The 10,951-nt window shown below is 38.9% G+C and overlaps 2 protein-coding genes and 1 long non-coding RNA gene across 4 annotated transcripts in view; all 3 read right to left on the reverse strand.

The window, feature by feature from the left end:
* Positions 1–601: 601 nt before the first annotated feature.
* LOC110046613 (uncharacterized protein C7orf57 homolog) lies at positions 602–3,815 on the reverse strand. Its single transcript, XM_020752301.2, has 2 exons — positions 3,690–3,815; positions 602–3,105 (listed from the first exon to the last, which is right to left on the reverse strand). Exon 2 carries the CDS (start codon positions 3,053–3,055, stop codon positions 2,252–2,254), a length of 804 nt encoding a protein of 267 aa, XP_020607960.1. The 5' UTR covers positions 3,056–3,105; positions 3,690–3,815; the 3' UTR covers positions 602–2,251.
* Positions 3,816–5,538: 1,723 nt separating this feature from the next.
* LOC110046638 (uncharacterized) lies at positions 5,539–9,672 on the reverse strand. The gene is made up of 2 exons (XR_002296402.2): positions 8,607–9,672; positions 5,539–7,141 (listed from the first exon to the last, which is right to left on the reverse strand). It is a non-coding gene; the product is annotated as an uncharacterized LOC110046638 (long non-coding RNA).
* A 1,144-nt stretch (positions 9,673–10,816) lies between these two features.
* The window catches only part of LOC110046651 (integrator complex subunit 13-like), a 16,273-nt gene continuing 16,138 nt past the window's right edge, over positions 10,817–10,951 (reverse strand). For both annotated transcript variants that reach the window (XM_089272877.1, XM_089272876.1), the window contains exon 22: positions 10,817–10,951. This exon is cut by the window's right edge and continues 1,210 nt beyond it. The gene's annotated coding sequence lies outside the window, so the exon portion shown is untranslated.

Genomic DNA, 10,951 nt, shown 5'->3' on the forward strand with positions numbered 1-10,951 from the left:
TTCTCTACACCACCCAGGATGCTACGCCAGCTCGCCCACAGTTGAAGTTCAGCATTTTTCTTGATACTGAATGAAAACAAGTTTCGGATACCCAGGCATCTAGGATTAAATTAAAATGTAAGGTCAAGGACAATAATCTGAACTATTCCGGAGAGAGTGGGTAGTTGTTTGGCATCTTTTTGGCGCTTATCAACCAAGCGCAACCACCGGCTACTGAAAATTATAGCTACTAACAATCAATGCAATATTTTGCACAATAATTCGGTAAAACAACGTATATATATGTAAGAGCGTTTGCGTGCGATATGGGAGGTACACATACCCTACGAATCTCGATTTTTGCGCGCAATTATGACAAAGCAAGACACGATGATTGTCTCTTGAACAAAGTGCAAACACTGTCTTCTTTACTCTAGCATGCAGTAACGGCTCTGAAAACTCGAGTAGCTAGCGGTTTGAAAGGAATAGTGTGCGCTAATCGAGGCTAACTTTTCCATTCTCGCTATATTAACAATTACCCTTTGCGTCCATGATTTCTTATATTTGACGCAATATTTTGAATTCTTACTGTTTAGCCTACAGGTAATTACAAATTTTGACAATAGCTTGCATATTTCAATGTATTAATCGACCTTTTACAAGATTTCAAGTTTCTCCTCGTTTTATCTTACCCTGCCCCTGGCTGTTTTCATCACAGAGAGTGTTTTCTTTTGTTCCATTCTACATGGCGAAGCATTGCCTTCTCCTTCTCCTTTTCATTCGCCTCAATTTAAGTTCGGTTAATTAAGAATACTTTAAACAAAAACAATTAACTTTAGTTTGAGCTGAGTAACATTCAATAACTAACATCAAAACACTCGCGCGATATTTCGTCTTGGCGTGTGATATTACTCACTGTTGGTCATAATCATTTTAGCCAAATTGCCTTGTTCTACTTTTCATTTTACACCATTTTTCTGAGTCAGTTTGCGTTGGTTGAAATTGTTACAGGGAAACCCGTTTTTGCAATAATGGATGTTTTGTTCCTGCTTTTTCCACGGCTCAGCCTAGAACGCGCTAGGTTTTTTGTGTTTCAACTAATATTTTGACCTGAAGAATGCTCTGAATTGTTGTACGCGACTTGTGGTTAAGAGATCCAATTTTAGCTGCATTTTTGACATGGCTAAGACTCATTGTAAATTATGCGTCTAATGCAAAGCGGATCTTTTAAAACTTCTTACATAAAGATAGAAAACCAAACAAACATTGTTTATGAATTCTTGTTATCATTTGCCCGTCGTTTCACGTATTCAGTGTACAGTCGAAAACTCTCGAAAGCTCCGGGAATGTAGAAGTATACAAAACTAGGCCAAATTTTTCACGGTTGAGATCGAATCACAATCTCACTTAATTGCCGTCTGTCTCCATGGCGACAAACGGCACGTTTTTGTTCTATATGTTCCTAGAGCCGCACGTTTAAAGTCAGCAATTCTTTACGAAAGGTTTCATCAATACAAGCATGCGAAAACTGACGTGAAATATGTATGAACTACATGACGAGCCGCCATTTAAAAAATCGTCGAGGAGAAGGCCCTGGGGATGAGGCGGTATTGAATTGGAGAGGATCATTTGATCACACGACTGAAATTGTTAATATTTTATCCCACTGAAATCATTCTACGTTACATTCATCTGAAGATAAAATAATATTTATATCTCCAGTAGATTGTGCTGACTTTGATATCATACTCTTTTTTTCATGTTTACAACACTGATTAACTGAACTACCTAGAGGTTACCTTATTGTTACAGTTTGTCTTTCGATTTCACCAGGCTTAGTCGAAGGAAATATCGATGTATACAAGATATTCTTGGATTCAGAATAAGTGAAAAGATGATTTAAATCGAAGATCCACATGCATTCCAAACACTCGGTGTTAAACAATTTAACAGTATTTTTAATCTTTTATGCGTTTCTTGTTAAAAGTCTGGAGCTTTTAAAGCTTCAATGACTGTATGTTGCTGTGCTTCACGTAGCGATTGTTCGCGGTACAGAAAGACAAACTAATAACAAAAAACTGACTCAGAGAAAACTATATACAAAACTCAACGAGAAAAAAACTTTGACAGCGCGAAGGTATCCCACTAGACAATGGTGCATTGACCAGGCTGGTCATATCCTGTTTGTTAAATGCACCGTGGAAACTCTCCTTAGTTTCTACCTACTTGCTTGAATATTAAATAACTCCTTGCTATACAGTTTTTTTTTTATTTACGATTTCCGCACAGCCTCGACATACCACTTTTCGTGCCATCGGGTTGCGTAACCGGCGGAGCTAGCAAGCTTTCTGTGGCCGGACATCGGCGAGTTTTTCACAGTCGCTGGTAGCCTGACCTTCTTCTTCTTCTTTCTCTTAACCAGGGCTTCCAGCTTCGCCGAACCGTGGTCATCCTTTTCTTTTCCCTCGTCCGTTTCCACCAAAGAAGGAAGCTTGTCCGATTTTTCCACCTCGTCCCGCTTCCAAATCGAAAAGCTATCGTACCCGAATATAGGACGATCTGGAATCCGGTCGGACTCCCCTAAGGAGAGTCGTAACTCTTCCGGCTCTAAATGAATCATGTAATCCGGACGTTCGTACACTTTCGATTTTATCAACGTCTTGTAACTTCGCTTTCCATACGTTACTTTGTACCTCTTATACTTCTCCTCCTCGCTTAGTTCGACTTCCTTGTCTGTACCGTCGTCATGGTAATACCATTCTGGTACCTGATACTCTTTTGGTGTCGTGTTCTTCCTTTCGTTTTCTCGATAGCATAGAAGGTTCTTTCTTCCTCCTGCTTTCGCCAACTTCACGTATTTAGAGTCGGTCTCTAGAATGCGAATGAATTTCTTCTTCTCTTTCAATTCTGTGCTTTCCTTTGGCGCCTCCTTTGTTAAATCTGGTACTTGTGAAATAGGAATTCGCTGTACTGGTTTTGAGTCTTTCCTTTCCTTTCTTTTACTCGGAACATAGTAACAATACCATATTTCTTCGTTTTCTGGTCTGTCCAACGGCTTGTAAAAGGGCTTCACCATTTCAATACTACGAGCAAACGTTCTATAAACCAGTTATTCTAATAAACGACCTGAGGAGATTGATTTATTGATAAGACGAAAGTTATCTCATGAACTTGGGCCAACGTTTGCGAGCGTTCTGGAAATGTAAACTTCTCCAGACGTGATCAATTATTCCATAGGAAGTTTAAGTCAGTATGTTTATCTAAGTTTGGCAAGTGATGGAAAAAATTGGCGACCGCAAACTGTAAAAACTGTAAACACATTACGGACGGTTTTATGCCAAACTTGAAGCTTGAAGTTTTATAGAAACGATGCGGCTGAAACTAAATGCGATTAAAATGAAGCAGCAAGTTTCCCATTAAAGATTTATCTAAGTTGCTCATTAGCGCTTGAAATCAAGCAAGATTAGAACTGATGCAATTAAAATCAAGAAATGTAAGTAAACATGCGTCTACGATTTTAAGGACCAAACGTTAAATTTTTGGTAAAGATTTCCACAGAATGTATAAACACCATCTGCCGACTTAGTGATTACAAGCTGTGATTAAAACAAAACATTTCTTCTCAAGTAATGCCTTCATCGCTTCACCACGTTCAGATTTAAAGCTTAGCTCAACAGCCTAATAAAATCTCAATTTTCATGGTCACTTACCGTTTAAATTTGGTTGTAGTCCATTTTTTCTCATCACTAAATTCACACAAAGAGCGCGCGCGATAATTTGCGGTCGTTTTATCAGCGCAATTATGACGTAACTTCCACTAAAACTACATCCCGCAACAAAACGTGACGTTCTTCAATGGATAACAATCTAACCGAGGTAATTTGGTTACATTAATTGTTAATGATATATGCGCGAAGCGTTGTTTTGAATAGCACGGCCTGTAATGATGTGCTTAACATTTTCGGCGTCCGCTAGGAAATAATAGCTAAATATTAATTGGTAGTAGCGAGAGCAGAACCAATTATATTGAAGTTTAGCTGTGGGGGCCGGCTTGCTACAAAATTTACATTTGTTTAATTTTTTTTCGTTCGCAGTCTTATAAAACTTCGGCTTGTTTAGTTCAGATGTGCGTAGAAATTAGTACCTTGCTCGATAACCGTAAGTTTGCTAACTTCATCATTAGGTTCTGAAGTTTGTGATCAAAGAATTCACCCTCACAAGAAGACACAGGTTTCGTAAAAACGACAGAAGTTGCATTTGCACTCCGGCGATATTCATTAAAACCTGTCGCGTCACGTGATATCCCGGAACTAAAACTGAGGGCCCCATCCACACTTCACCGGAGAAATTTGAAAACGGAGGTTTCACTCTGAAAGCACATCAAATGTTTTCCGTCCACACCACGCCGAAGGAATTTGAAAACGCAAAAATCAACAGTCATTTCGGATTGGTGTTTGAGGAAAACTCGGGAAGGGAAATCACGTGATTATCGTGACGTCATCGTCTTCAAAAAGCTCCGTTTTCAAAATGTTTTCCATCCACCCTAAAATGCAAAGCAAGCGTTTTCAAATTTATCCAGTTTGAAGAGCGTTCAGTCGAAAAGCTCCGTTTTCGGTCCGGATTTGTGTGAACGGTAGACCTAACCGTAGCTGCGTTTTCAAATTCCTCTAGCGTAGTGTGGACAGGACTTAAGCAATACGACTAACAAACGATGCTCTATTTATTCATCCAGAATTTGGGCAGAATTTCTTCAGGAAAACAACCACGTAAACCGATGTAAACGCGGCAATTCGCGACTAAGCCAAATTACAATATTAAGCCAATGACCGGTTTGATCGACTTCGACTGACTAACAGGGACTGAAAAAGAAGGATGCCCTCGCGGGTAAAGACTGGCTTAGGGGAAAGTTTTTTGGTTTTTGTTTTGCAATGTGGGGCAAGTTTGTGAACCAATAATTGAGATCAGCATAGCTCGGTCTTATTTAAGATCGTGTCTTGAGTTTCTATTTAAGTTTTAGTTTGTTGCTAAGAAACGAACAATTGCAAGTCGCTTGCATGCAAAGTAGCGTGAAGTGACGCAAAGTCAGTAAGAATTCTTGTTACCTGAAAGCTTAACAACTGTTTACACAACATCAAAGAAACATGGCAAGACGATTAAAAGTTAATTCGAGTTAATCCTAAGTTAATCAAAGCTTGCGAAGCAGTAAACCCTGCAAATCAAAAGGATAACAGAGAATTCTTATTGCCTGAAATATGAACAGCTGTTTACGCAAAATCAAAGAAACATGGCAAGATGATTACAAGTTAATTCGAGTTAATCCTAAATTCATCATAGCTTGTGAGGGGCTGACCCTGCTAATCAAATGCATGACAGAGATGATAGCACTATTTGCAATAAAGAACAAGGTCAAAAACAACTGTTTGAACTATCAAAGAAGATATGCACAATAAGAAGGAAAAAAGAAGACAGAAATATAGGTTTGGTATCGCGTACTTTTTTTGCGCGCGCTTCAGGAGGCTAGCTTCAATTTTTTCAAGACAACAAAACGAATTCCACCTCTGGCATGTAAAATGTAATTTTATTACGTAAACGTCTTGGACATACATGATTTTATCTATTATTTAAACAGTATTTACATCCTGATCGGTACATCTAATTTTTCAAAAACTTTTAATAACTTGAACCATTTAGTGGAACAACTACCTCTTGTGACTGGCGTCCAGTCCATCACACTGACTGCAGCCGCGGTCTACCGCAGATGTCAGTACATTGTTTGGATAATATTCAGAAAAAAACTAACCAAGGAAATTGTTTGAGTTCTGCTATCGTTGATTTGTCTACAACGGCCCTTAGATTACCCACCTTAATAGGAATGTACAGTGATTTAGACGAAAGAAAACGCGTAATTTGTCGATTGAGCGCCCGTCCTTGAATAAACACTGGTATAAAACATGGAATTTCAAACGTAAACTCGTACAACTACAAGAATTGAGGTAAGAGAAGGCGGGACTAATCCAGGTTATTTTTTGTCAAAAATAAAATTTTCTCAAGATAAAACTGATTCAGTCCTGGAGATTGACCAAGGGAAACCTAAAATTTGAAATACGCGGACGGGGCATTGATGGAGGAAATACTTCACGTAAACTCTGATACAAAGAACAGATATTTATCATTCACTCAATTTTGTCATATTTTACACGTAATGAGACAAAAATCAGGTATATTGTTCAGTTATTGTTCGTTAGAACGGGCTACTGTTACTTTATCAAAATAAAAGGCAATGAAACTTTCCAAGTAAGAAAATCTTGAAACAGTCGAAGAGCATATGAATAAGCTTTTTACGCCAGCATTTGTTGGTAAGTCAGTTCTCGCATGCATTTATCTACCTCTATATAAGTCAGTTCTCGCATTTATCTACCTCCATATAAGTCTGTGATCGCTTCTGGCTTGTCCTCGACGCGAGAAGTCCGACCAGTGGGATGGACGCCATCTTGGGTCTGCCTCCGAAGTGAACCCGGGAAGGTAACGCGTGCGAGGAGTCACGCTCGCGTCGGTGGCGTCCGCGCGCGGCGTGGAATTAGCTTCTATGTAATGGAGCAGATTCTTCTGACCTCCTGCTTTGGACAGCCTTATGAAGTCAGAATCGGTCTCTCGGATCCGAGACTTTGATTGCTTCACTACTACGTGTTTGTCATCCACGAATCCCCCTAGACAGCTCACTTGAGAAATAGGGGGAAGTTTCAAGCCTCCCTGGGTGCTTCCGTCCGCAGGGAGCTGCCTTCCCCCCATGGATATCTGTGAAATCGGAGGCAAGACCCCCGAGGGATATTGAGTCCGTTTGTGGCCAAAGCTCTGTTCTTTCAACGCGGCTGCTTGAGACATGACTTGATTTTTGTGTTCTTCTATTTTGTCAGCCCTTCGCTTCTGCTCGAACTCGTCTGGATCCACGCGACTCTGGGGCAAGCAGTCAATTTGTGAGATGCGAGGTAGAGTTGTTGAATCGACGCTTGGAAAATTACGCATGAACTCGACTCGATGTTGAAATCTGGAGGCTTCAGAGTGATTCAGTTTACGTTATCGTTCCGTGGTGATGAAGGAGGGAGTTGGTAGTGTTGCAGCCAATATTCAACTCGGTCATTCCACAGACCCAAATTTTGTTTTTCTGAGAAAATAAATTGTGAAGCAAGGTCAATTACTATGCCCTTGCAAATTTTACAACCATCTCTACATCACCATGGCGACGCACAACATCCCAAGACTCGTTACATTTTGATTTTTTTCTCTTGTGAGCTTTCCTGTGGTTTTATGGTGTAATACTTTTGAAAATAAAATAATCTTCTCTGTGAAAGAATTACGCTACACGACCACTACATTATTTTTTGTTTCAAAAATATTGAGGCTGAAATTGGTGAAATTTTGAGAATATGTTAGGAATATACCCACGGCTGAAATTTGTTAAGAACAGTTTTGCGTGTTGATGGGAAATAAAATACAACAAACTCACAGTGTTTTTAAATGAACTATCTTTCGCCATTGCAAAGTACAGTAAATTCTCTGCTTTTTAACACGGTATTCTATTTGATAAATCAATTCTTCGTCACATTCGTTATTAAACTGCAATACATGTACTCAACTCTGTAATCTATAAATGTACACAAGAATATTTTCGGCTTAATGTCGGCAGAAAAATACGTAAGCTCATATCCAGCGTGGGTATGAAAAATATATGTTCGTGTGAAAAAGAATTTAAAAGTTATTATAGAAGCACAGTATAGTTAACCAAATTGATATATTGCTGTCAGCTGATAAGATTTCCCTAAGGGTTTCACTATTAAATATTATGGACGAGATCGCGCCTACTCAAGCGAGGCAAACAAATCATTGTCAATGACCCCCAGGGAATTGCCACAAAAAGGAATAATTTAACGTTGTAGCCGGACAATAAAAACCAATTATCAAGAAAACCAAACCAGGGGATTAACAACACACAAACACTGCTGTAATAAATAAACCTGAGATGTACAACTTGAAAGATTACTGTTCAACTAAATATAAATCTTAAATCTTGTAACTTAACCAGTTAAACATGAAAATTTTGCCTGTCATTAAACCTAATTTCATATTCATTTCAATGTGTTGCTGAGTTGCACACACGTTAAGCTTCACGTTTACGCGCGACAATAAATGAAAACGTACACAACGTGAATCTAAAGCTCTGCATTAAACTTTGCGGTTTTGCAAGGGAGAGAGCATTTACCGATTCAAACGATTTTCGCAGAGCGATGAACGATCGAATGAACGCATATTTCTTGATTTTCATCAGTCGCACAAAGATCGAACCGTAACCGCCACAAACAAAGGCTCACAAAACCAGCTAAATATAGTCACTAGGATGTAAGCTTATTTATTTATTGAATTGCGAGTTATCAACTTTCTGTGCATGAATCGACATGAGCGACGCCAAATTCAGTAACCAAAAAACAATACAGAACTGCACAGAAACAGAATTAGAAAACACAGTAAGCGACGAAGGTTGTCAAAGCTGAATTTAAATTTACGGTAAGTTTAAGTGTTCTACGGGGAAGCTTAAATCAAACGAGCGTTCAGTTAGTGCAAATTTCGCTTACCTGAGCACTTGAGAGGCTTCCTCTCTAATTATAACGGGGAATCAAATCCACCAGAGCCAAGCAAAGTTACGGAGGCCTGAAACGCGCTCTATAGCAACGCGAATCAACAACGACTCTGTCAACCTTCGCTCTCAGGTCAGTTTGAAAATGAAGATATGTCATGTACCCCGGATGTACTGATGTGACAGATCAAATCGGTGTTTGTCTGCAAAACAAAGACAATTTTCCTTTCAATTTTTTTGAGTAAATAACATCGTACCGCTGTTTTCGTAGACACGAAAACTAGTGAGGTTTTCTAAGCAAAAAATGAATAATTCATTCCTCAGTAATGGGATTTTGACGTAGAGAGGACGAAAACATTTCTGTGTTTACAGTTTTAGCCGTCACCGTATTTAATATTGTTACACACTTCCCTTTGTTCTGGGTGTCAACCCATTACTGTTTTTTTTTTTTTGGTTTGGTTTTGCTTTTTTAAATTTGAAATTCTATTTTCCTTCCTCTTTGATAAATATTTTTGTGCAGCTCCGAAAATGTAATTAGATTGGTAGTATAAATATTGTTATCACAGGATTAAAGACAAAAATATACATTAGTTGAACACCCCACAAAAATAATGAACAAAAGGTTTAACGAGATTTCCCATCGCTCACACAAGACATGCAGAAGAAACAAAGCCCCAAATACAATACGTCATTTGTTACTTAGCAACAACACAGGCACCCCAGAATCACATTGTGACGCGCAATGGGAAGGTTACATAATTCTTCGTTCTAAACTTTTTTGGGAATACTGTGATGTTTTCTGTGATGTTAAGCCACCGCTGGTTGGATTTAAGGTAATTTCAATTCATTTATACTGATGTTGCCAAGCAAACTTTGCATTTTGACTCAGCAGGAGTGGGATGCCTGTGGCTGTCCTTAGCCAATCATCAACGGCCTTTTCCATATTACTATGAAATCTGGGGTAAACTAAGTTTTGCTTCGTCGTGTTGACAACTACTCAAAGCCTGAAACTCGTGTCATTACGAAAACCTCGATGACATTAATTTTCGGGTTCCGTATGATATTATAAAGACTTACAAGTTAAAAAAAAAACAATTCAAATGAGATTTTTGTTTTTGTCTGGAAGAAGGGCCACAAACTTCACAGAATTATACACGCAACGTTCAGACAACAATTATCGTACGCTTTTCTTTTTACTTTCGTCACTTTTCAGTTTCCTTTATTGTTTTCAAGATTCCTCAAAAATCGCAACAATTAAATCCGCCGATTTTTTTTTCTCAGGAGAAAAGGTAAACATTATCTGCGCAATAACAGAATACTGAAAGTTCAATGCCTCATAACGCGAAATGTTTCTCGCGCAAGTTCACAATTTTTTCGCACAATTCAACCCTAAATCTAAAAATTATTAGAATAAACCGCAGGTGATTTTCACCATAAAGGTGTTTCTGCATGCAAAACTCTTCTGTAAACAGGGGAATCTTCAATATGTATGCAAATTAAAGATCTAATGAGACGTCCCCCACCTGCCGATGATTTCATATCACTAAGCAACCTGGAACCAATTTCAGCGGTTTAGCTTTTGTAGCTTTGTTGTGCAAAGTAAAACTAGCAAAGCGAACGTGAAGGTTACAAGCTATTGCCAAAGTAGAGACAACACTATGTCACCCTTGGTGGAACTTTCTCCAGACGTGTGAAAAGTTCAGACATTGTCGTTGTTGATTCACAGTGCGAATACAATTCCGACATCGCCAAAATAATTCTCAATACAATTGAGAATTTTCAAAGATAAACCGAGGCTAATTAACGCCGTTTTGTGCCGAACTACTCGTAGTTACACAACTTAATGTCACAAAAACGCCAGGCTTCCAAGGTAGAATTTTCACGCAGCGAAAAACCAACCCGACACACGGTACGTTCTTCGCAGACACCACGCATAAAATCGGCGATTTTACACGGGAAAGCTACACCATTACAGAGTTACAGAGGTGTACATCTGATGCGCTTTGAACATAAACATGGCAAAGATGGCCCAATGGTCGTGATAGCAGAGGAATTGCCTTTTCGAACACACGAGCACTTGAACAACACTGAGTTGCCAAATGTCAGCGAACAAGCGGGAAAGCACTTCAATGTCATTTGCTCTTATAAAACAAATAAAGACTGCATAGACGTGGCTCCTACGCGTGGTAAACAGAGTTAACAGGCATCTAACAGGAAAATTAAAACTTTACTAAAATCGTTTTAATGTAAAGTTTACTTAACATTCTCCAGCTGGAATTCCTGTCACCCAAGATGTTCTTTTATGAGGTCTTATCATGTTCGGGAGGATAATAATACGGCGAA

This window comes from Orbicella faveolata, unplaced genomic scaffold (genome assembly GCF_042242905.1).
Source record: "Orbicella faveolata isolate gen_17 unplaced genomic scaffold, um_ofav_v1 contig_35, whole genome shotgun sequence".
NCBI classification, from domain to species: domain Eukaryota; kingdom Metazoa; phylum Cnidaria; class Anthozoa; order Scleractinia; family Merulinidae; genus Orbicella; species Orbicella faveolata.

Coding starts and splice junctions, on each gene's coding strand:
- LOC110046613 (XM_020752301.2), bottom strand. CDS start 3,055: ATGGTGAAGCCCTTTTACAAGCCGTTGGACAGACCAGAAAACGAAGAA.